We start from the raw sequence: 25,106 nt of genomic DNA on the forward strand, positions 1-25,106 counted from the left end.
AAAAAAATCATAATATGACCCCTTTAATGCGTCTTATATTCCAGTTCGCCTTTTGTATGAAAATAGACCAGCTACTAATATATACCCTAGAACTACAACTTGTTTGGAACTAACAGTGTTCAGATTGTAATCATCCAAATATGATTAGCAGCAAAGTAGACAGCCGTCAATGTTGTGGCTCGGAGAGCAAACAGAGGTGACAAGGAGTAAGCTAGCCAGACGGTTAGCTAACTACAAGTTTGTTTTCGGTGCTCCTAATTGTCTCCCCGTCCTGCAACTTAGTTGCTCGCTATTCCTCTTGCCTTTAAGCAAGAGGAATAGCGAGCAACTCCGGCTGAGGCGAGTGTTCAACAAATGTTCTTTAGATTGTATATGTATTGATATTTCATTAAAAAAACAAGAAAGAGATATTTAGACAAAAAAAAAGTATGTTTAAAAATGCGGATTTACTTGTTTTCACGCAAATTTCACATGCCTGTTTATAATCTTTTGTTTTTTCTTGTCGGACGTTCTACTATTAACGCACCTGGGCAAGCTTTATTTTTAATTTGGAATTAACTGTTACTTCCAACTAGAGCTGCGCGATATACCGGTATTATATGGCGGTATATTAGTGTCCTAATGTTGAGGTCACAAAGGCAGATTTTGAGGACAGAAAAAAATGTTTTGCAAGCACAGACATTATATTCTGAAAATAAATTACATTCAAGAGAAAATTTTTATTTTTTGAGCAAATATAAATGCAATTTGTGCACACTAAAAGAGTTTGCTCATTTGCTATTATCCATAATAACACTCAATAATTAGTGCTGTCTGCAGTCAGATGGATGCGCTCTCTCGCGCCCTCTCCTCCACTCTCCCAACCTCACCCTTCTGCGCATTCAACTTTTTTTTTGCATTCGCTAAGATTTCTGCTCTGCGCACGCGCAAGTTTAGCCACAAAATGCTATACTTGTGTCAAAAAGGCAACCAATCAGGAACTGGACAAATGTACTGTAAAAATGTAAAAGCAGACATGTAAAGCCGGGGTGACAGTAGTGATATAATTAGGTGTTAAAATACGAGACCACAACTATCAGAATGTCGAATGACCTATGTGCTCTTCGCTCCTTTTTGCCCCAAAAAAGACACTCATATTTGGCCATTGCAGACAGCTTCATGCACAGAGCTTTTTTCAACGTTTAGAAGTAAAAGCCTTAAATTAAAAATACTTTTAATTGGAATTTTTACACCTAAATAGCTTGATTCATGTCTTATTATAAGTCTTACTAATGTGTGGCTATGTCTTTTTTACACAGATAGACAACATTCACATTCACACATTAGGGCCATTTTTTGTGTTTAAAATAATATCTGAGTAGTACTGTGTGATGCTACTGGATGGATTCCAACAAAAAAGACCACAGAGACTTATCTGTTTGGAATATTATCTGGATTGTCTCCATTCTGAGGATACACATATTGTTGTGTTTTTAGTGTTTTTCCTGCTTTCTCCTCTTGTCTACACCTGTTCTTCTAGTGATTTGTCCTCGGCGAGGGGCGGACCTTGATGCACACCTGCTCACAATTAGCACTCCGGTATATAGGCACGTCACGGTCAGCTTGGCCTCGCCGGTTATTTTCTCCCGCACCTCCCACGTGCATGTGCCTGCTTCGTTTCATCAGTCCCGGTATGTTGCCACTCCTTATTCCTGTAATCCCTCACCTCTTTGTGCTTGCTTCCTAGCCCCCCCTGAGGTAAAGAGGATTTTTGTGTTGGACTTATTGCTGTGTTCAGTGCGCCCTGGCCTACCTCCCTGCCGACCACTGTGGAACCTGTTTTTGTTGATTATTCATGGTGTGCATTTTTTGCCCCATCGCCTTTTGTTGCAATTGTTGGATTTATTAAATATTCCCCTTTTTATTATTCAACATTGCCTCTCGTCTCTGCATCCTGGGATCACCGTGATCAAATCCTAACATAATAACCGGCCACATCATGAATCCCGCAGAGACCGAACCGGTCAGAAGAACTCAACGCCAAGACTCTCGCCTAAATGCCCTGGAGACACAATTGGGAAGTGTACTCACCGCGCTGCAGGCAATGACTTCCCCCTCGGGCGACCCAGCAGTCCAACTGCGCCATCTTCGTCCCGCAGATAATCCGCTGCCTAACGACATCCCTCCTGCTGCTTGTCCTCCACTCTCCAAGCCCGAGCGATTCTCCGGCGAATCAGGTGACGTGCGATCTTTCCTCACCCAGTGTGAGATTTTTTTTGAACTGCTACCAACATCTTTTTACTCCGAAAGAGCTCGTGTGGCTTTTGTCATGTCCCATATGAGTGGCAGGGCTTCCTCCTGGGCCACCGCGGAATGGGGGCGTCAATCTCCCGTGTGTGCTTCATACGCCGCGTTCGCCAAAGCCATGAAGAACATTTTCCAGCGCGAAAGGCCAGGACGTGAGGCAGCTCGGTCATTACTTCGTCTGCAGCAAGGACAGCGGAGCGTCACGGACTTCGCCATCGAATTCCGAAGGCTTGCGGCTGATAGTGGATGGCCCACTTCCGCATTGGTGGACGTTTTTTCCCTCGGTCTAGCTGACCAAGTCCGGAAGCAGATGATCCCGCTTAAAACTCCCGACAACCTTGATGAGCTCGTCGCTCTGGCGGTGGAGATTGAAAATCGCCTTGTTGACTGGGAAAAAGAGAGAATCCGCACTTCAACATATAATGGGAGTGGCCATGGAGCGCGTCAAACTGCATTTGCGCCGATACCCAGTGTCGATACCCCGCCGATATCATACAAAGAGAAGACAATGCAGCTCGGAGGAAATCGTCTCGCTCCAGCTGAGAGAGATCGTCGCCTTCGTCTCCAGCTGTGTTTATATTGCGGCAAGGCTGAGCATCGCATCACCCACTGTCCTCTTCGTCCTGCCCGCCGCCGCATCCAAGCGTCACCTCCTCACCGCCTCCAAGCGTCACCTCCTCGCCACACCCAAGCGTCACCTCCTCCAGCGACCGACCCTGCTCCTCTACTGCCATCTACAGGTCAGACATTATCTAGGCTTCAACTCACGGGCATACTTACCTGGAAGAAGGACCAGAGATTGGACATTAGGGCGCTCATTGATTCAGGTTCTGATGACAATTTTATCGATGAGTTTGTTGTTAAACATTTTTTTATACCCGTTGCTAAATTACCCAGACCTAGAGTGGTCCGATCCCTCGATGGAGGCCACCTGGCGAGCGTCACCCATCAAACTCAGCCGTTATCTCTCAAATTATCTGGTAATGATTTTGAGTCGATCAATTTTCTTATCATTCCCTCTCGTTCGGCTCCTGTTGTGCTCGGGCTTACCTGGCTAGCAAAACATAATCCCCATATTGACTGGGTCAAGACCACTATCATTAACTGGGGTCTTTTTTGTCATACGCACTGTCTGCGGTCCGCATGCCCTCGCACTGTTCCCACACGCGTCGTAACCCAGGAGGTCATTGATTTATCGGTTGTGCCAACTGCTTACCACAACCTTAAAGAAGTCTTTAGCAAGGACCGCGCGTTGTCGCTACCTCCACACCGTCCCTATGATTGTTGCATTAATCTCCTCCCTGGTGCCACACTCCCTTCATCCCGTCTTTATAACATTTCAAAACATGAAAGAGATGCACTAGAGGAATATATCACCACTTCGCTCGCTTCTGGTCTCATCCGTCCCTCCAACTCTCCTCTAGCCGCCGGTTTTTTCTTTGTGGAAAAGAAAGATAAGACACTCCGCCCCTGCATCGATTACCGAGCCCTCAATAATATTACTGTTAAAAATAAGTATCCTCTTCCGCTTCTCGACTCAGCTTTCAACCCACTACACGCTGCTAGACATTTCACCAAGTTGGACCTCCGCAATGCTTACCACTTAGTCAGAATTAAGCAAGGGGATGAATGGAAAACTGCATTCAACACACCACTAGGACACTTTGAATACCTGGTCATGCCTTTCGGCCTCACCAATGCTCCTGCCGTTTTTCAGGCCCTCATCAGTGATGTCCTGCGTGACATGCTCGACCGTTTCGTGGTAGTTTACTTGGATGATATGCTCGTTTTCTCGCCGACCCCTGAACTTCACATTCAGCACGTCCGCTTAGTTCTCCAACGCCTTCTCGAGAATCGTCTGTATGTCAAGGCTGAGAAATGTGTTTTTCATTCCAAGTCTGTTCCTTTTTTGGGTTTTATTGTTGAGAGGGGTCAACTCCGAGCAGATCCAGCGAAGATCCAGGCGGTGGTTGATTGGCCCACACCCACGTCTAGAAAGCACCTCCAAAGGTTTTTAGGTTTCTCAAATTTTTATCGTCGTTTTAACCGTAATGTTAGTAGAGTAGCTGAACCATTAACGAGACTGACTTCCACTAAGCTCCCCTTTTTATGGACCTCAGAGACTCAGTCTGCTTTTGATAAACTCAAGTCTTCGTTCACCTCTGCACCGGTTCTTGTCCACCCTAACATTTCCTCTCAATTTTTTGTCGAGGTTGACGCATCTGACTCCGGCGTGGGGGCTGTTCTCTCCCAGCGCTCCACCTCCGACCAGAGGCTGCACCCCTGTGCCTTCTTCTCACGCCGCCTGACACCAGCAGAACGCAATTATGATATCGGCAATAGAGAGCTACTTGCCGTGGTGTTGGCGCTGCAAGAATGGAGGCACTGGCTGGAGGGCTCGGAGACCCCTTTTGTGGTATTCACAGACCATAAGAATCTGGCCTACATTCGAACTGCTCGACGGCTCAATCCCAGACAAGCAAGGTGGGCATTATTCCTAGCCAGATTCAATTTCACCATGACCTTCCGCCCCGGCTCCCAGAATGGTAAGCCAGACGCCCTGTCGAGGATGCACTCCTACCCCGAGGAAGAGGTCAAGACCGAGATGATCATCCCGCCATCACAAGTGCTGGGAGCGTTGCAGTGGGACATTGAAGGCCGTGTTAAGGAGGGACTCAAGAACGTCCCCTCTCCTAAGATCTGCCCTCAGGGACGTTTGTTTGTGATCCCAGAGCTCCGTCCAGAAGTTCTGAACTGGTCCCACAGTTCCAAGGTCGCCTGCCACCCAGGCATTACCCGTACCATTTTCCTCCTGTCCCAGCGCTTTTGGTGGCCAACCTTCAGGGCCGACACCAGGGAATTCGTATCCGCCTGTGCCACTTGTGCCCGTAATAAGGCCTCACACCGGGCACCAGCTGGTCTTCTGCGCCCACTCCCCATCCCCTCCCGCCCGTGGTCACATGTGGCGTTGGACTTCATCACAGGACTTCCACCATCCAAGGGCAACACTGTGATATTGACTTTGGTGGACCGCTTCTCCAAGATGGCCCATTCCGTAGCCCTTGCCAAATGCCCTCTGCACTTGAAACGGCAGAACTGATCGTACGCCATGTTTTCCGGCTGCATGGAATCCCGGTGGATGTGGTGTCGGATAGAGGGCCACAATTCTCGTCTGCAGTTTGGAGGGCATTCTGCAAATCATTAGGAGCATCGCCAAGCCTCTCTTCAGGATACCACCCGCAGACAAACGGTCAGACTGAGCGCACCAATCAAGATCTGGAGGCCGCCATCCGCTGCGTCTGTCACCAGCAACCAGCCTCCTGGGCGTTCAATCTACCGTGGATCGAGTATGCCCATAATACACTCATCAGCTCTGCTACAGGCATGTCCCCCTTTCACTCTGCCTACGGTTACCAACCTCCCATTTTTCCCATTAGTCTGCAATACCCGGTCTGCACTACTACGCACCTCAGAACGCAACCAGCGCCTCGCTAACCGCCACCGCAGCACAGCACCAGACTACAGGCCCGGTCAGATGGTGTGGTTGTCGTCCCGTGATCTACCTCTCCAAGTGGACTCCAAGAAACTTCAGCCACAATTTATTGGACCCTATCCCATTGAGCGAATCATTAATCCCTCCGCCGTGCATCTACGCCTTCCCGAATCCTTGAGGATACATCCCTCATTCCATGTCTCTTTAATCAAGCCCGTTTCCACCAGTCCCTTGAGTCCTCCAGAGGTGCCTCCTCCACCTCCCAGACTTATTGATGGCCATCCCGCGTTCTCAGTCAAGGCTATTCTCGATGTGAGGAGAAGGGGCAGGGGTTTCCAGTATCTGGTCGACTGGGAGGGCTACGGCCTCGAGGACCGATCATGGGTCCCACGTTCACTTATTCTAGACCCCTCACTGTTAACTACCTTTTATGATCACTTTCCGGAGAAACCAGGTAAGCCGCCAGGTGGCGTCCATTAAGGGGGGGGGGGGGGGGGGGGGGGGGGGGGGGGTACTGTTGTGTTTTTAGTGTTTTTCCTGCTTTCTCCTCTTGTCTACACCTGTTCTTCTAGTGATTTGTCCTCGGCGAGGGGCGGACCTTGATGCACACCTGCTCACAATTAGCACTCCGGTGTATAGGCACGTCACGGTCAGCTTGGCCTCGCCGGTTATTTTCTCCTGCACCTCCCACGTGCATGTGCCTGCTTCATTTCATCAGTCCCGGTATGTTGCCACTCCTTATTCCTGTAATCCCTCACCTCTTTGTGCTTGCTTCCTAGCCCCCCTGAGGTAAAGAGGATTTTTGTGTTGGACTTATTGCTGTGTTCAGTGCGCCCTGGCCTACCTCCCTGCCGACCACTGTGGAACCTGTTTTTGTTGATTATTCATGGTGTGCATTTTTTGCCCCATCGCCTTTTGTTGCAATTGTTGGATTTATTAAATATTCCCCTTTTTATTATTCAACATTGCCTCTCGTCTCTGCATCCTGGGATCACCGTGATCAAATCCTAACACATATGTCCAACTACCTTAAGTGAGTTTGCTAAGCTGACTGTTGTGTTACATACTAAATTGTATCTAAAACATACTTGCCAACCTTGAGACCTCCGATTTCGGGAGGTGGGGGGAGGGGGTGGGGGGGTGGGGGTAGTTCTAAAAGGGGAGGAGTATATTTACAGCTAGAATTCACCAAGTCAAGTATTTCATATATATATATATATATATATATATATATATATATATATATATATATATATATATATATATATATATATATAATAAATACTTGACGTTCAGTGAATTCTAGCTATATATATATATATATATATATATATATATATATACGTATATATATATTTATTGTATTATATATATATATATATATATATATATATATATATATATATATATATATATATATATATATATATATATATATATATATATATATATATAAAATACTTGAATTTCAGTGTTCATTTATTTACACATATACACACACATAACACTCATCTACTCATTGTTGAGTTAAGGGTTGAATTGTCCATCCTTGTTCTATTCTCTGTCACTATTTTTCGAACCATGCTGAACACCCTCTCTGATGATGCATTGCTGTGTGGCACGCACAAAAGTGCTTTCATCAAATGCACTAGATGGCAGTATTGTCCTGTTTAAGAGTGTCACAACATTGCTGTTTACGGCAGACGAACTGCTTTACAGTATACAAAAACGTGACTGCTGTTGATGTGTGTTGTTGCCGCGCTGGGAGGACGTTAATGAAACTGCCTAACAATAAACCCACATAAGAAACCAAGAACTCGCCCTCCATCATTCTACAGTTATAACGTGATTGGGCAGGTATGCTGTTTATATTGTGGGTTAGCGGACTCAGGTCCTCATGGACCTGAGTCCACCTGAATTTCGGGAGATTTTCGGGAGAAAATTTGTCCCGGGAGGTTTTTGGGAGAGGCGCTGAATTTCGGGAGTCTCCCGGAAAATCCGGGAGGGTTGGCAAGTATTATCTAAAAACAAACTAATCAAGCAATCATTATATAACATTTTTCCATAAGCAACTCAATAACTATTTGCTTGATAAAGAGAATCACAGTATCCCGATCCAGTTAATAAAAATTAATTAATACATAAATAAAAAATGTAATGCACAACATGTAGATATCCTAAAAACGTCTTGTTGGTGAAATTCACTGCATATTTAAAGCAGATTTTGAAAATAAAGTTGACCAGAGTGCTCTACACAATTTAGGCTACAGTATAAAGGAGACCACAATGTTTAAAAATGTCCCTCTGAGCAGGAGGTAAATCCACCGACAGCTACACAAATACACAGGATACATATATAACAACTTTTGCTTCATAATTTAATATTTTGTTAGGTTTCTTTTTTTTCTTTTCTACACTTTGTGGACCTGACCGCAAGCCGAAGGATTTGAACACGTGACACAACCAGGAAATGTTGCTATTTGCTAAGGCTAGTCTGTCCCAAATAAAATCGCTGCAGCTGCGACTAGAGGACTCTTTCTCCATGACCCACACCACCTCAACTGCATGGGCTGGGTCATTGGAAAGATGCAGCCCCCGAATTGGGACACGACAATTGACTACATCGATTCCGGGATAACATAACAAGCGATCTCATTGGAGACCAAGCAGCCAATCAGAGTATATTTGACCAGTTCTCTGATTGGTTGTCATTTTGACACAAATATAACACTGCTTGTCTAAACTTGCGCAGAGCAGAAATCCGAGCGAGTGTAGAAAAATAAAGGGTGAAGTTGAGAGAGTGAAAGAGAGGGAGCGCAATAGAGCGTATCCGTCTGACAGCAAGCAGCACTAATTATTGAGTTTTAATATGGATAATAGCAAACAAGCAAACACTTTTATTGTGCACAAAATACATTAATATTCCCTGAAAAAAATATTTTTGGCTTGAGTTTCATTTATTTTCAAAATATAATGTCTGTGCTTGCAAAACATATTTTCCTGTCCTCAAAATCTGCCTTTGAGACCTCAACATTAAGTCACAAACATAACGCCATAGTATTATACTTAATACTATGGCAAAATAGTATATTGTAGAAAGCGGTATATATTTGAGACAACACTGCCATACCGGTATCTTTTGATGTGCCTTTGTTACGGCTGTTAGCTTTTCTCTGCACCTGACAGACGAAGCACAGGGCATTTTCTTTGGCTCACCCCCTTGCTTGTTTACATAGGCTTCTCTCTGACGCCCAATGACATGCTGCGCATCAAACTTTAAAATAAATACGGCTTGCGGTGCCGACTTCTCTACTCCCAAGTGATGCAATGCTTTGGTCAGCGACAGCATTTGCCTTTTGGTGAGTGACTACAGCTTTATTTACACATACATCAATTTGCTTGAGTACCTATATCTCTCCTTGTAGCAACTTTATCACTAATCTAATCTGTTTATGTTATTCATTTCTGTTAGCGACCTAGCATAGCAGCTAACAATAGCTCCTCTCTGTGTCAAATGCTTAGCTACTCCTCGGCTTGAAGGTGCCTTTCCCCATAGCTTGTGCAAACAAAGTTAATGTAGTGTAGTGGCTGGGTGGCTGAAAAGTAGTTTTAAACTAAGCACCCAACAGCTTTCACCGCTGTGAGCGAGTAGACGTGAGGCTGTAAATCTAACATTAAAACAAAATGAACAAAAACTGCTTTGACATAACGGCTAACTAATTACTTAATAAGAATAACCAACACATTACAACACAAATAATTTGAGTACTCTCAACACTGGTTATCTAGCTGTAGATCACTTAGGCAACTGTAAGCAGGGATTGAAACCTGCATGTGGCTGGGGGCATGGCACAAGGGACGTCATCATATAATTTGCATAATTGTTGATGATGCATATATATTTTAATTTATATACATTTAAAAACAAGTCTGTGTTATTAGTAATTAGTATTAACTAGGACTGTCAAAGTTAGTTATAAATTTCAATAACGGCACTAATTTTTGTAACGGCTGATTAACGCAAACACTTATTTTTTGACACTCGGGCCGTACTGGGCGGGAGGAACTTGGCTGCAGTTCACTTGCTACTGATGAGTCACAAGCGAGCAGAAATGGACCAAGGAAAGTCAACCTTATGGAAATATCAGGTTCAAAGCCATGGCAAGTTGTTCTCCCGACAAGAAATGACAATTTTTCGCCATGAGAAGAGGCGACATCCCTGCAGCAAACACCTGCTGTGCACTCGGGTGGTGCTTCACTTCCGTGTTCAGATTACGGTTAAGGTGCAGTGATAACATAACATTTAGTTTGTTACTGTGACTGCTTTAGTAAGCAAGATGACATAAAATAAATGAAAGACGGTCGGCAGGATGTCGGTAGGACATCAAAACATGTCAAGACACTTTCTCAAACCAATCACACACTTTTTCAGCTTCAAAATAAAAGCGCTACGCTGTACATCCGGTTTAACTACATTTAGGGTTTTCCTTAATGCACGGGCTTCAAATTAGCTGCCACACCTAACAAAATAAAGCAATATAATGTATTGTAGCGTCCAGTAGAAAACAAAGGAAGCAGACGTTCGTGCCTCCGTGCTTCATTCATAGACACACAACACTTGTTCATTCTCGGCCGACACAATATGTTCAGAGACCATGGGAAAAATGACCACCATAACACACTAACTACACATTAACACCAGCCATACGCAAAGGGTTGTCTGGAGCAGAGGCAGCGTGTCCGCGGTGTGGACGTACTTTCATATATTCGAGATATACCTGCGGACAACATTCTTCAGAATTTAAAATGACACTGGCGGCTTTTAATGAGTGAAAGGCTCCCAGCAACGCGAAGCAAGTGTGACACCAGGCACTCTGCAGCTCGATTTGCGTCACATGGTGCGACAGTATCTATTCAAACAGAGTAAAGTCGCCAATAACACCAAAAATAGTTGCTGCATTTGTTCCCAATCGTTTTTATTATAGGAAAAAATTACTAAAAGGGAAAAAAAATAAAAAATTCTCAACAAAGTACATTGTAAAATACGCAACAATTTAAAAAAAACAACAAAACAATAGTATGTAAGAAAAATACATATGTTAATACTATAGTTAATAACAGATTTGTTTTAAATATATATTCATATTTGTTTGCCTTTTTAAAGAATATATGCATCATAGCAAATCATGCAATGACGTCATATCGACAACACCCCCATAACCACCGGTATTTGGGCAATTTAGGGGAAACCCTGACATTAACAAAATAAAAATGTCTTACATTACGATCTTGCTTTGTCAGAGATTTTTTGTAATGTTATTCTGTAATATTTGCACCTAAAGAAATGCTTATACATCAGGAATATGGGGGCGGTTGAGGTGGGGGTGGGTATTTTTCTGACTGGCTGAAATATTGTATAAATTATGTTATAACATGTTCTAATCGAGTTCTCAATTACTGAATGATTAGCAGGCTCAATAAAAACATTAAAACATTGTAATGCAGCAATATGAAGCCACTCCCCTGAAAATTATCTGTCTAGGGTACACTTGCTAATGAAAATAATATATACCTATCTGCAATTAATCGCGGTTAATTTTGAGTTAACTATGAACAAAATGTAAATATTTTTATCGTTTGACAGCCCTAATAACATATTTTTGTTATATCATTTGCTCTATTTTTATAAGTGTTATTATTGTACAATGTAACACAGGCTTTACACCAGTGGCACTCTTTAAACATGAGTACAGTCTCCAATAACGGATAAAAGATATAAACATGCTAGATTTTACAAAGAAAACTTCATTAAAAAAATTATAAATATCTCCACATCAACAGAAACAACGGAATGATAGTTGAAAAATGCTTTGGCAGTGTTTTATATTTCAAGATTGCTGATTCGCTCATTTTGCTGTCAATCAAAAAGGGATTCAGCGCAGACAGGTCATCCAATCATCACGCAGAAGTCCAGTTATCCCCTTTCGATCACTCTTATTCATTCGATCACCATTCGTCAAAGTCGAGTATTTATCCAATGATTGTCGAGTTTGGCTGCAGCACAGTAGCTCGACAAAGGTGGCGGTGCGTAACTGGCAACCTGGATGTGACACACTTACGGACTTTCTAATCGGTAAAACGGTGGAGGGCAAGGCATCGAAATGAAAATGTTAACAAGATTTCGGGGCTGTAAATCTAATTTTGAAATGAGCATATCCCGGCTGAACTACTGTTGTCAGGTATAGAGGTATTCGAAAATAACATGATGTATTAATGCCTTTTGACAAATCAGGGCCATTTAATAATGACTTGACATTAAATTATTAGATATGGCATCTTTAAGTTACCGTATTTTTCGGACTATAAGTCGCAAATGTTTTCATAGTTTGGCCGGGGGTGCGACTTATACTCAGGAGCGTCTTATGTGTGAAATTATTAACACATTACCGTAAAATATCAAATAATATTATTTAGCTCATTCACGTAAGAGACTAGACGTATAAGATTTCATCGGATTTAGCGATTAGGAGTGACAGATTGTTTGGTAAACGTATAGCATGTTCTATATGTTATAATTATTTGAATGACTCTTACCATAATATGTTACGTAAACATACCAGGCACGTTCTCAGTTGTTATTTATGCATCATATAACGTACACTTATTCAGCCCGTTGGTCACTATTCTTTATTTATTTTAAATTGCCTTTCAAATTTCCCCCACAAATGCGACTTATACTCCAGTGCGACTTATATATGTTTTTTTCCTTCTTTATTATGCATTTTCGGCCGGTTCAACTTATACTCCGGAGCGACTTATACTCCGAAAAATACGGTATATATGTTTTGCAAATTTTTGAGTGAAACTGTATTTGCCAGTGTTACCATTTCATGTGTAAGCTGTGAATGGGACAATACTGCAAGCACACAAAAGGAAAGCCCCTAATGAGCGAAGACTGTGTTCTATCTTTAAAAGAGAAGAAAACAATGACTTCATCTTCCCAAATGTTTACAAATGCAAGGAAGATAGACCCCTGATGACAAACTCCTATGGGACCGGGGGAGCAGTACCTGTGTTTAACAAAGGAAATGTGGTCAGTCTGCTAGAGCAAATCACTGAGCTGCTGTAATCCCCCTCCCACAGCACCACAGGAAGCTAAGCACAAGCAGAGCTTCCAGCCTTTGAGACAAACAGGACGCACGTGAGTCCAACTGAGACATGCTGAAAACAATGTTACTCCACAGTACTTCTTTGCACCACATCTTAACTCACCTCCTTCTCTTTTTGATAACAACCTAACCAACATCTCCAAAAATCCCTTAGAATAATGTACTTTTTAAGGATAAGGAGTGTTTTATCACTTGTACTGTCATACTATTACTGCAGAAATTGCTGTAAAGGAGGCTGAGAGGGAAAGCTTTTGAGATAAGGTTTTGCCAAAGGAGTAAACACGGAACTTTGTCCTTGACTTTTTAAGTCTATCAAAGCTTTTAAATGACTTTGCCACATTGTTTCCCAACTTCATTGGGCAACACTGTTGAACCTCTCTTGAGAAACACTGTATAATGAAGTCCAACTAACAACACTATCAATTCATTTTTAGCGATCACATTGTTTTTTACGATGGTCTATTATGAGGCAAGCCTGTTCAAATTAGGGATGCGTAACAAAACTCATAATGTCACCGGTGCTGACGTAAACGGTAGTAACCGAGATCAGAACACTATGTAGACACCACTGCCTTAATTCGGTGCTAAATTAGTAGCATAAAATGAGTAAACAATTAGGTATAGTTACCGCTGAGTCAACTGTCCTGACGGTGTTACGCCTGGCGTTAATTTTTCCCCTGGGCAGGCAACTGTGAACTACAAACCCTGTTTCTATATGAGTTGGGAAATTGTGTTGGATGTAAATATAAACGGAATACAATGATTTGCAAATCCTTTTCAACCCATATTCAATTGAATGCACTACAAAGACAACATATTTGATGTTCAAACTCATAAACTTTATTTTTTATTTTTTTTGGTGATATACTTTAGAGATTGATGTCGGTTTTTGATACAGTGCCGTCTGAGGGATCGAAGGTCACGGTCATTCAATGTTGGTTTCCGGCCATGCTGCTTACGTGGAGTGATTTCTCCAGATTCTCTGAACCTTTTGATGATATTATGGACCGTAGATGTTGAAATCCCTAAATTTCTTGCAATTTCACTTTAAGAAACGTTGTTCTTAAACTGTTTGACTATTTGCTCATGCAGTTGTGGACAAAGGGGTGTACCTCGCCCCATCCTTTCTTGTGAAAGACTGAGCATTTTTTGGGAAGCTGTTTTTATACCGAATCATGGCACCCACCTGTTCCCAATTAGCCTGCACACCTGTGGGATGTTCCAAATAAGTGTTTGATGAGCATTCCTCAACTTTATCAGTGTTTATTGCCACCTTTCCCAACTTCTTTGTCACGTGTTGCTGGCATCAAATTCTAAAGTTAATGATTATTTGCAAAAAAAAAAAAGTTGATCAGTTTGAACATCAAATATGTTGTCTTTGTAGCATATTCAACTGAATATGGGTTGAAAATTATTTGCAAATAATTGTATTCTGTTTATATTTACATCTAACACAATTTCCCAACTCATATGGAAACAGGGATGGAAAATGCCCAGTATGAAACCCTTGATTGTACTTCATATCGAAAGATACAGACTCAGCCACCTGCAACAAGTGCTTGAAGGTGATATTGTGCATGTAACATCTTATGTTATGTTACTTCATTCAGCTCAATCAATGTGACTCTTGCATAATAGGATTAACAAGCAAACATCAAATAATCAATTTTTGCAGAATGTATGCTCTTAAAATACTGTTAAGTTGTTAAGCTGTTAAGTATTTTATTTATATCATTGAAGTATTTAAATTATTAGTGTTAAAATTGCATGTCACAAAATTCTGTATAAATAAAAAGGCGTTTTGCTTGCACTAAATCTGTGTGTTTTCCTTTTTTTAAGGATTGGTTCAGGCACTGTTTCCAAAGTACCGACTTGGCATCGGAATCGTATAATACTTAAACAACATAAACATAAAATTAACAAGTTTACTTGTTTTTGAAGCAAGAGAAACAATATCATCAATAGTTTTTGTTGATGTTTTTTGGAATGATGATCCATACTAAATGTTTCTTTAACATGCACGTATTGTCTAACGTACTTAAAGGAGAACTGCACTTTTTGGGGAATTTTGCCTATCGTTCACAGTCATTATGAAAGACATGACGACGGACATATTTTTTTGTATTAATTCTAACTCGTAAATAAACATAAATAAAAGTCCGCTTACAATGGAGCCAATAAAACCCAATAAATAAGCAAAAAAAAACCACCAAAAATACTCCATTAACATTTCGTGACTTGAATATTAACCAAGTATTAGTGATATCGTTATTGTAAGCGCTAACGCAGACAAACAATTTATAGCGGCGCCGTGATCACAAGCTTGTGTGTGAATGTTGACATTGACGACTGATCAGCTGCCTACACAATTCCTTGCTCGTCAAATTTTATTGTTGATCATAAATCATGCCTCTCACCTGGATAATAGAAGGACAAAAACGCATTCCGACAAGTTGGTACACTTTGACAGCCTATTTAGACCTGGTAATGGCGCGAACGACACAAAATTATGCTTGGTTCCACCCCCATTTTCTTCACGAGGATTATGAGTAATTCTTCATATAAATGGGTATATATACTTCCTAGCAGTTGGCATCTTAATTACAGCAGACATTGTACAGTAAGTGATGTTTTATTGTGTCTGTTGGCTCTCATGAAGTCTGCAGTGACTAGTAATCACTAGTTATGTGCACATGGACACATTCAATCGGATTAAAAGCGTAACCGGATTAAAAGCGTAACCGGAATAAAAATGCTTCATGTAAACACACCATTCTGTATATTCGGACCAGATCACATATATGCATCGAAGTTTCATTCCGATTGAGACGGGTGGTTTATGCCGAAAGTCATTTTGATTGTAGCCCATGAAAACACAAATTCCGAAGTTCAGGTTGGAATTATTATATATATATATATATATATATATATATATATATATATATATATATGAAATGCAGTATTTGTGATCGATAAAACTTTCGGCGAATCAAAATTTAAGAATTTGTACCGGAAAGTATATATGTATGTATGTATGTATGTATGTATGTATGTATATATATATATACGAATCAAAATTTAAGAATTTGTACCGGAAAGTACATACATACATACATACAGTGGGGCAAAAAAGTATTTACCGTATTTTCCGCACCATTAGCCGCACCTAAAAACCACAAATTTACTCAAAAGCTGACAGTGCGGCTTTTAACCCGGTGCGCTTTATATATGGATAAATATTAAGATTCATTTTCATAAAGTTTCGATCTCGCAACTTAGGTAAACAGCCGCCATCTTTTTTCCCGGTAGAACAGGAAGCGCTTCTTCTTCTACGCAAGCAACCGCCAAGGTAAGCACCCGCCCCCATAGAACAGGAAGCGCTTCTTCTTCTACTGTAAGCAACCACCCGCCCCCGGAAGAAGAAGAAAAAACGCGCGGATATCACCGTACGTTTCATTTCCTGTTTACATCTGTAAAGACCACAAAATGGCTCCTACTAAGCGACAAGGATCCGGTTCATGAAAAGACGCAATCTCTCCATCCGCACACGGATTACTACCGTATTTCACAGCAACTGATATTCCTGTGAACCGCACTGTGGAACGGGAGCACGTACGGTGAATATTCGCACCACAGGGAATGAGAAGTCATCCTTCACTGTGGTTCTAGCTTGCCATGCTAACTTCCACCCATGGTGATATTCAAAAGGAAGACCTTGCCAAAAGAGACCTTTCCAGCCGGCGTCATCATAAAAGCTAACTCGAAGGGATGGATGAAGAAAAGATGAGCGAGTGGTTAAGGTAAGTTTAAGTTTACGCGAAGAGGCCGGGTGGCTTTTTTCACGCAGCTCTGTCCATGTTGATATACGTATGTTTGTGATTGCACATTTGCGTACATTTTGGGAGTGAACAGAGTTGTTAGAACGCTGGTTTTTAATATATTATTAAAGTTTGACTGACCTATCTGACTGTTTTTTTGACATTCCTTTAGCGCAGTTAGATGCGGCTTACAACACGGGGCGGCTTATTGGTGGACAAAGTTTTGAAATATGCCGTTCATTGAAGGCGCGGCTTTTAACCCAGGGCGCCTTATGATGCGGAAAATACGGTAGTCATCCACCAATTCTGCAAGTTCTCCCACTTAAAATGATCACATAGGTCTGTAATTTTAATCATAGGTACACTTAAACTGTGAGAGACAGAATGTGAAAAAAATCCAGTAATTCACATTGTAGGAATTTTAAAGAATTTATTTGTAAATTATGGTAGAAAATAAGTATTTGGTCACTTCAAACCAGGAAGATCTCTGGCTCTCACAGACCTGTAACTTTTTCTTTAAGAAGCTCTTCTGTCCTCCACTCGTTACCTGCGTTAATGGCACCTGTTTGAACTGGTTATCTGTATAAAAGACACCTGTCCACAGCCTCAAACAGTCAGACTCCAAACTCCACTATGGCCAAGACCAAAGAGCTGTCGAAGGACACCAGGAAAAGAATTGTAGACCTGCACCAGACTGTGAAGAGTGAATCTACAATAGGCAAGCAGCTTGGTGTGAAAAAATCAACTGTGGGAGCAATTATCAGAAAATGGAAGACATACAAGACCACTGATAATCTCCCTCGATCTGGGGCTCCACGCAAGATCTCATCCCGTGGGGTCAAAATGATCATGAGAACGGTGAGCAAAAATCCCAGAACCACACGGGGGGACCTGGTGAATGACCTGCAGAGAGCTGGGACCAAAGTAACAAAGGTTACCATCAGTAACACACTACGCCGACAGGGAATCAAATCCTGCAGGGCCAGACGTGTCCCCCTGCTTAAGCCAGTGCATGTCCAGGCCCGTCTGAAGTTTGCCAGAGAGCACATGGATGATACAGCAGAGGATTGGGAGAATGTCATGTGGTCAGATGAAACCAAAATAGAACTTTTTGGTATAAACTCAACTCGTCGTGTTTGGAGGAAGAAGAATACTGAGTTGCATCCCAAGAACACCATACCTACTGTGAAGCATGGGGGTGGAAACATAATGCTTTGGGGCTGTTTTTCTGCTAAGGGGACAGGCCGACTGATCCGTGTTAAGGAAAGAATGAATGGGGCCATGTATCGTGAGATTTTGAGCCAAAACCTCCTTCCATCAGTGAGAGCTTTGAAGATGAAACGTGACTGGGTCTTCCAGCATGACAATGATCCCAAATACACCGCCCGGGCAACGAAGGAGTGGCTCCGTAAGAAGCATTTGAAAGTCCTGGAGTGGCCTAGCCAGTCTCCAGACCTCAACCCCATAGAAAATCTGTGGAGGGAGTTGAAAGTCCGTGTTGCTCGGCGACAGCTCCAAAACATCACTGCTCTCGAGAAGATCTGCATGGAGGAATGGGCCAAAATACCAGCTACTGTGTGTGCAAACCTGGTAAAGACCTATAGTAATCGTTTGACCTCTGTTATTGCCAACAAAGGTTATATTACAAAGTATTGAGTTGAATTTTTGTTATTGACCAAATACTTATTTTCCACCATAATTTACAAATAAATTCTTTAAAAATCCTACAATGTGAATTCCTGGATTTTTTTTCCACATTCTGTCTCTCACAGTTGAAGTGTACCTATGATGAAAATTACAGACCTCTGTCATCATTTTAAGTGGGAGAACTTGCACAATCGGTGGCTGACTAAATACTTTTTTGCCCCACTGTACATACATACATACATACATATATATATATACTTTCCGGTACAAATTCTTAAATTTTGATTCGCCGAAAGTTTTATCGATCACAAATACTGCATTTCCGGTATTAGGACTCCCGCGTGTTATTGTTTTCGTCATGGCGAGCAACAAACCCAAGAAGCGAAGCTTCAATGAAAAGTGGCTTCAGGAGCAACTTTTCAGCAAATGGCTCACTTATGACGATGGAAAGATGTTTTGCACGCCATGTAAACGGGCTAAGAAAAAGAACACCTTTACAACCGGGTGCACTGATTTTCAAAGATCCAGCCTCACCAGGCACCAAGAAACATCATGTTACACCTTTCCTGCTTGTCTGCTCCCAGACCGTGGTCGAGGAGCGCGGGGGAGACGTTCCCTCCAGGGCCGATATATAGTCGGGGGTAACACCCTCCACTTAACCCGGCAGTGGGTCGCTACAGTTCCGCTCTTTGGTCGGAATGACGAGGCCATCGATTTGTTACAACTCTTTATTTATGTTTTCCACAAAGCCAACCGGACAGCCACCATGCTATTAACACTCCTGAACATGCTAGCGCTCCATCTCCTAACTTGCCCACTCACTTACACACGTCACTCACCCCACATGCCGCCTTTCTTAAAGGGGAACACACAGCTTATGGCCATCACGAAGCCAGAGATGAAATGCTGGAGGCATTGATGTACCACTGTATTAAATGACATTGAAACTAACTTGCCAAAATCTAAGTTTGTTGGCATTTTTTTCCATGAAAATATTGATGTGACGGTTTTTAAACGACTAATGATCGACATACTGCTGAAAAAAATCAATTAAACGTGTCATATGACCGAAGCAAAAAACTTTTTACACTTTTATACTGAAATAAATACACCTACAACTACCGTAATTAAATGAAAATATAGAAACAAATACCGGCAGCGGTAATGTTTATATCCATGAAAGAAAGAAGAAACTGTGTGAATGTGTGTGTGAATGGGTGAATGTGGAAATAGTGTCAAAGCGCTTTGAGTTCCTTAAAAAAGGTAGAAAAGCGCTATACAAGTATAACCCATTTACTATTTGAATGTTTATAACTGAATACATTTACATATGCATAAAAATGTGTTTTCTTTAGTATTATTTTTTAATGAATTAAATAACGTTTATGACAACCTTTTTCCAAAACACAATATAGAATTGTGAGATATAACAGGATAATGCATACATTTATCATTTGTTTTCAAAATGCTGGGACCCCAATTTGAAGGTTTCTAGCGCCAACACTGCAGCTGAGATAGGCTCCAGCACCCCCCGCGATCCCAAAAGGGACAATCAGTAGGAAATGGATGGATGGATATATAAAACATTAGTCGTGATGGTGGTTACAGTATGAATTTATATATATTGCCTATTATTTGCGCACTATTGACAAGTAATGTACCGAAAACTTGAACACCGAAAAAAGACTTTGATCACCGAAATCCGTGGTAACGAAACCGGATGTAAACAAAACGCACACCATTGTGACTGTCTGGAGCATTGCCAGCATGTCTGCAATATGGACGTATTTTTTTAATTATATTGCAGATATACCCACGGACAACCATCTACAAAATGAGCAAATATTAAGAGGACAGTGGCGGCTTTTAAGAAGAGAAAGTCCAACTTGAGCAACAGCGCCAAGCAAGTGTGACGTCATGCTTGCTGCAGCAAGCCTCTAAAGTCAGGGACAGAAGGTAAGAGTCTCTAAACACGACTATATTTTATAACACCAGAAAAAGATGCTAGATTTGTTGCTAGTTGTTTTTTAAAAAAAAACTTTAAAAAGTATTGTACAAAAAGCAGCAACAATTGAAAAAATGGCAAAACGATGAAAAAATTATATACATCTATCCATCCATCCATTTTCTACCGCTTGTCCCTTTTGGGGTGTTAATACTAATTCATAATAGATTTGTTTTAAATGTGTATATATACATGTTTTAAGCATTTTTAAAGAAAATCATATCACAGCTAATTATGAAAATTATTTGATGATGTCATCGTGACCACGCCTATAACCACGCCCCCAACGCCACAGTTATCTTTACAGTTTAGGGGAAACGCTGTTCATACATATACACACATATACATACATATAGACATACATATACACGCATACACACAGATATATATTCACGCACGTACGCACACACGCACATATATACATACACATATATACATACACTGTACATACACAGACAGCTTGTGAAACTTATGGAAAGGTGTAAATAATGTTACTTCAAAAGCCCTGATGCAAACCACATCTTTCAATGCAGTGCTTATCTCCACACTCCTCCCTGAAATGGTGTGTTTTTGAATGTGGGAGGATGGAGCTGTGGGGGAGACAGGGATAATGATTGCTTGCTTGCTTACCTGCTTGGCCTCCTCGAAAGAGTTCTGTAGTCGACTCATCTCCTTCTCATACTTGTCCTTCATCTTGTCCATCTCCTGATCATGGATGGCCACTTCCTCCTTAAGGGCTCCTTTGAGAGCAGTCAGTTCCCTCTCCCGCCTCCTTAGGACCTCCTCTTGCTCCTCTTTGGCCAACAGAACCTCCTGCAACTCCACTTTCAGTTGCATTATGTCCTACAGAAAAACATTTTAGGATTAGTTTTACTGTCTTGTGTATTTACACTTGTAGCTTGGTTCTCGGGTACACACTGAAACAGAAAATAACACATAATGCACACATTTGATCTGTCATTAGGATTGTTTCTTACTTTCCCAATAGACAGTTTAAGTGAACAATTCTTTACCCCTATGATGGCGTCTTTTTCTCCATCTGCAGCTGATGTTTTCGCCGAGTCGAGCTCGTCGTGCATCTCTGACAGCTGGTCTTGCAGGTCTCTGATCTCTGTCTGGTATTGCTCCCTCTCCATCTTCACCTGGAACAGTCTGACAAATGACATAACATGTCACAGCACACTGCTGCTCTCCATGTGTGCACACACCTGCGCAATAATAATTCACACATATGAATGGCAGCACCTGTGCCTGCTCTGAACATGTGGGCTGCAGCATGATGGGGTTAAAGCCCACTAACAAGGCAGTACTGTAATGTCGAAACTACTTGCGGGTGATAAGTGATGTTAAAACTCCTATAAAGGACAACTCAACAAGGGCATGCAAGTCCATCAGTCAAACAATACTGACAGTAATTGAAGTCCACAACAGAAAGGCAGGACATTCCTTTTGTACCTTTGCGTATTTTGTGTATGTGTACCGGTATATAGTATATTTATTATTCACATAACTATGCAAGATATGCTTCTAAAACGAAAAAAGGACAATGAACTGAGCTCGGTAAAAAGAACACAGTAAATAGTCATTTGCGTCTACTCTACACTATCATGACATGTTGTGCCTTCCAAACTAAAGTTAAAGTTAAAGTTAAAGTACCAATGATTGTCACACACACACTAGGTGTGGCAAAATTATTCTCTGCATTTAACCCATCACCCTTGATCACCCCCTGGGAGGTGAGGGGAGCAGTGGGCAGCAGCGGTGGCCGCGCCCGGGAATCATTTTTGGTGATTTAACCCCCAATTCCAACCCTTGATACTGAGTGCCAAGCAGGGAGGTAATGGGTCCCATTTTTATAGTCTTTGGTATGACTCGGACGGGGTTTGAACCCACAACCTACCGATCTCAGGGCGGACACTCTAACCACTAGGCCACTGTGGTAACTCAACTTACAAGTCATTTGAGATACGAGCTGTCCCTCAGTTTTGTGTTATGCTTTAGGTTGCGAGCATACCTTGAGTTACAAGCTTTTTTCCTGTCGTTTGAAGTAATATTTGTAACAGCGTTGTGCCATTTGAGCAATAACTACTTATTATTTTGTTCCATGTTGTTGTTCCTGCTCCATTCACACAAGAAACAAACATATGCTTTGATTTAACAGTTGATGTGCATGTTTGAGCACCGCTCAGAGATCGACACAATTATGTCCTCCAACCATTGAAAATGAAAAAGTTTGTGCTAAGGAAAGGAAACGGAAGACCGAATTAGAGAAACAAACCACTACCAATATGTCCTACTAGTAAGCAGCCTACCAGGCAAGTCAGTCCCACTGTAGCATCAGACATGCTGCAGCCTCCTTAACGACAAACATTTATCCATAACAATATTAAGAATCTGTTCTAAGTTCCTATTGTTACACCACAAAGACAGTGTTGCCAGATGTCACGAAAAAACATGCAACCACAGCTCTATGAAACAAATTGCTTATAATAAGGGGATAATAAGCGGACTTGGCAACAATATAAAAAGTAGCATTACTGCTAATATGTAGCATTTGAAAAGTCACCTGCTAGAGAATGAAGAGTGCTTACTCCGCATGTCAACATCTCCGTTCGGAGCTTCACGCCCACACCATCAAAATGCCGAGGCAAACATTTCCAGATCAACGCCGTATGAAAAAAATAGTGATTTTTTTTAGTTGTGATTTCCTTCTCTGCATGGAAGTTTTAAAGTAGCATATGTTAATGCAATATGAAGAAGAATGTTTTAATGTAGACACATAGAATCATCATACTGCTGTGATTATATGCATCAAGTGTTCATTCAAGGTTAAGGCAAAATATCGAGATATATATCGTGTTTCGCAATATGGCCTTAAAATATCGCAATATTAAAAAAAGGCCATATCGCCCAGCCCTACTCTCAGTCCTTTCCATCAAGGACGTGGAAGACATCCACCTATTTGGAACAGTGATCGCAGGGCACCTGCTGATTGGGCTGGGCATTGCTCTGGTGTATCGTCAAATTCGTAAGACGATGGCATCCACTCAAGGAGCCCAAAGGCTGTTCGTCGCAATGGAAGGATTGGGCCGGGCTGTGGGATCACAGTCTGGGGCGATTTCTTAACTGAATTGCAAGATGGATCACATCATGGAAAAGCTGGTTGAAAGGGAAATATTGGATATGAGGGCCAGCATGAACGGATAGAACAGACAAGCCATTGTAATGTCTGCTCGCGGAAAAACAAAAATCCTAATCTACGATTTGACTCCCTCGAATGGCCTTGACGCTGCAACAACAGGAGCAGGCTGTTCGGAAAACATCCCCCGAGGGCACCTCAATGATGGACGCTTTTGACCTCCCTCCCTCCTCAACGACACCTGGAGTCGAACTTTTGCTTGCATGCAGAACGGCCCCAGGCTTATGGACACTACATCAAAACACCCAAGACAATGGGCATATACACACACACACCCCCACTCCCACCCCACGCCTTCACTACCGCTTGATTCCCCTTCGGGGTGATGGACGGCTGGCAGCGCTTTATAGCAGCAGTCGACCTCCAGGACCCCAACTCCCCCCCCCTCTGTTGCGAGTTGTCGTGATTATATGTAACATGTTTATGTGTGCATTGCATAGAGGTTTTTCCCCACTCCAGACTAGGCCCCCTTAGGAGCCCAGTCTAGATTGTATTTTTTACTCATCTTCTTCCCCAGAGTTTTACCTTTTTCCCATCTTTTATGGGGCGCCATTGGCGACCCATCAGCGTTCCTGTCCTGTAACCCTGTACACTGTTTGTTTGTCTAATCTTGAACGGGTTTGCGCTGAAAACATAGTTTTGTTGTAATTGTGCAATGACAATAAAGTCCTATCCAATCCTTGATACAGAATGTTACTTCATGTATCAGGGAGGACTTCAATGCTGACCTCCAATCTTACCCACAAACAAGCACAAAAGGATTGTGAATTATCTCCAGCCTATAACCACAAACGGAAAAAGAGCTATGGTATCTGTATACCAAAAGAATCAGCCATCATGTTTTCGCTCCTGACCTTGAATAGTAGCCCTTCCCTCATTCATTCTGCAGTTAAATGGTAATGTTTGATTTGTGCTTACTCTTCAAGTGTGGTTTGGAGTTCAGCCTCTGTTTTCATCAGTTTTTCCTTCAAGCGTTTGCACTCCATCGTAGTCTTATCCAGTCCCAGCTGCAGCTCCTTCACACCTGCAGTCGCCATGCTGTCCACCTTATAGGTCTGAAAAGGTAACATACATGCATGCACACATACTTAATACAAATGTACTTGATAGAACTCCTATCTTAGTAAGCAGGCTGCAAAGTGTGATTTAAAATTACCCCCATGTAATCCAACTCACAGATCAAAGCAAAAACATTTCAAATACAGTATGTAGACAAAAGACCTAATCTTACTGTGCTTTGTTCCTCAAGTTTTTGTTTCAGTTGGGACATTTCTTTCTCCAGTGCAGCGTTCTGTTCCTGCAGGGCTTTGGTTTGTGCAGATACCCCCAAGAACTGGCAGAAGAACATGTTTGAGAATAACATCTTGAAAATTCTAAACATATTTACCTTTCGGTGAAATCTCGTTGGAGGGATTTGAATAAAAATGACATTAGCAGTTTTGCATGGGGGGAAATAGAAAACATCACATGAGAGTCTAATGCAAAATAA

At 41.9% G+C, this 25,106-nt stretch overlaps 1 protein-coding gene across 1 annotated transcript in view; it reads right to left on the minus strand.

Moving 5' to 3' along the window:
• The window catches only part of cgnl1 (cingulin-like 1), an 88,521-nt gene that overhangs the window by 46,926 nt on the left and 16,489 nt on the right, over positions 1-25,106 (minus strand). The window contains exons 5-8 of the mRNA XM_061964091.1: positions 24,849-24,950; positions 24,536-24,672; positions 21,432-21,570; positions 21,049-21,261 (exon numbers count right to left, since the gene is read on the minus strand). Coding sequence (XP_061820075.1) covers positions 21,049-21,261; positions 21,432-21,570; positions 24,536-24,672; positions 24,849-24,950 — 591 coding nt within the window. The remainder of the gene's footprint in view (positions 1-21,048; positions 21,262-21,431; positions 21,571-24,535; positions 24,673-24,848; positions 24,951-25,106) is intronic.

Source organism: Nerophis lumbriciformis, linkage group LG06, assembly GCF_033978685.3.
Source record: "Nerophis lumbriciformis linkage group LG06, RoL_Nlum_v2.1, whole genome shotgun sequence".
NCBI lineage: Eukaryota > Metazoa > Chordata > Actinopteri > Syngnathiformes > Syngnathidae > Nerophis > Nerophis lumbriciformis.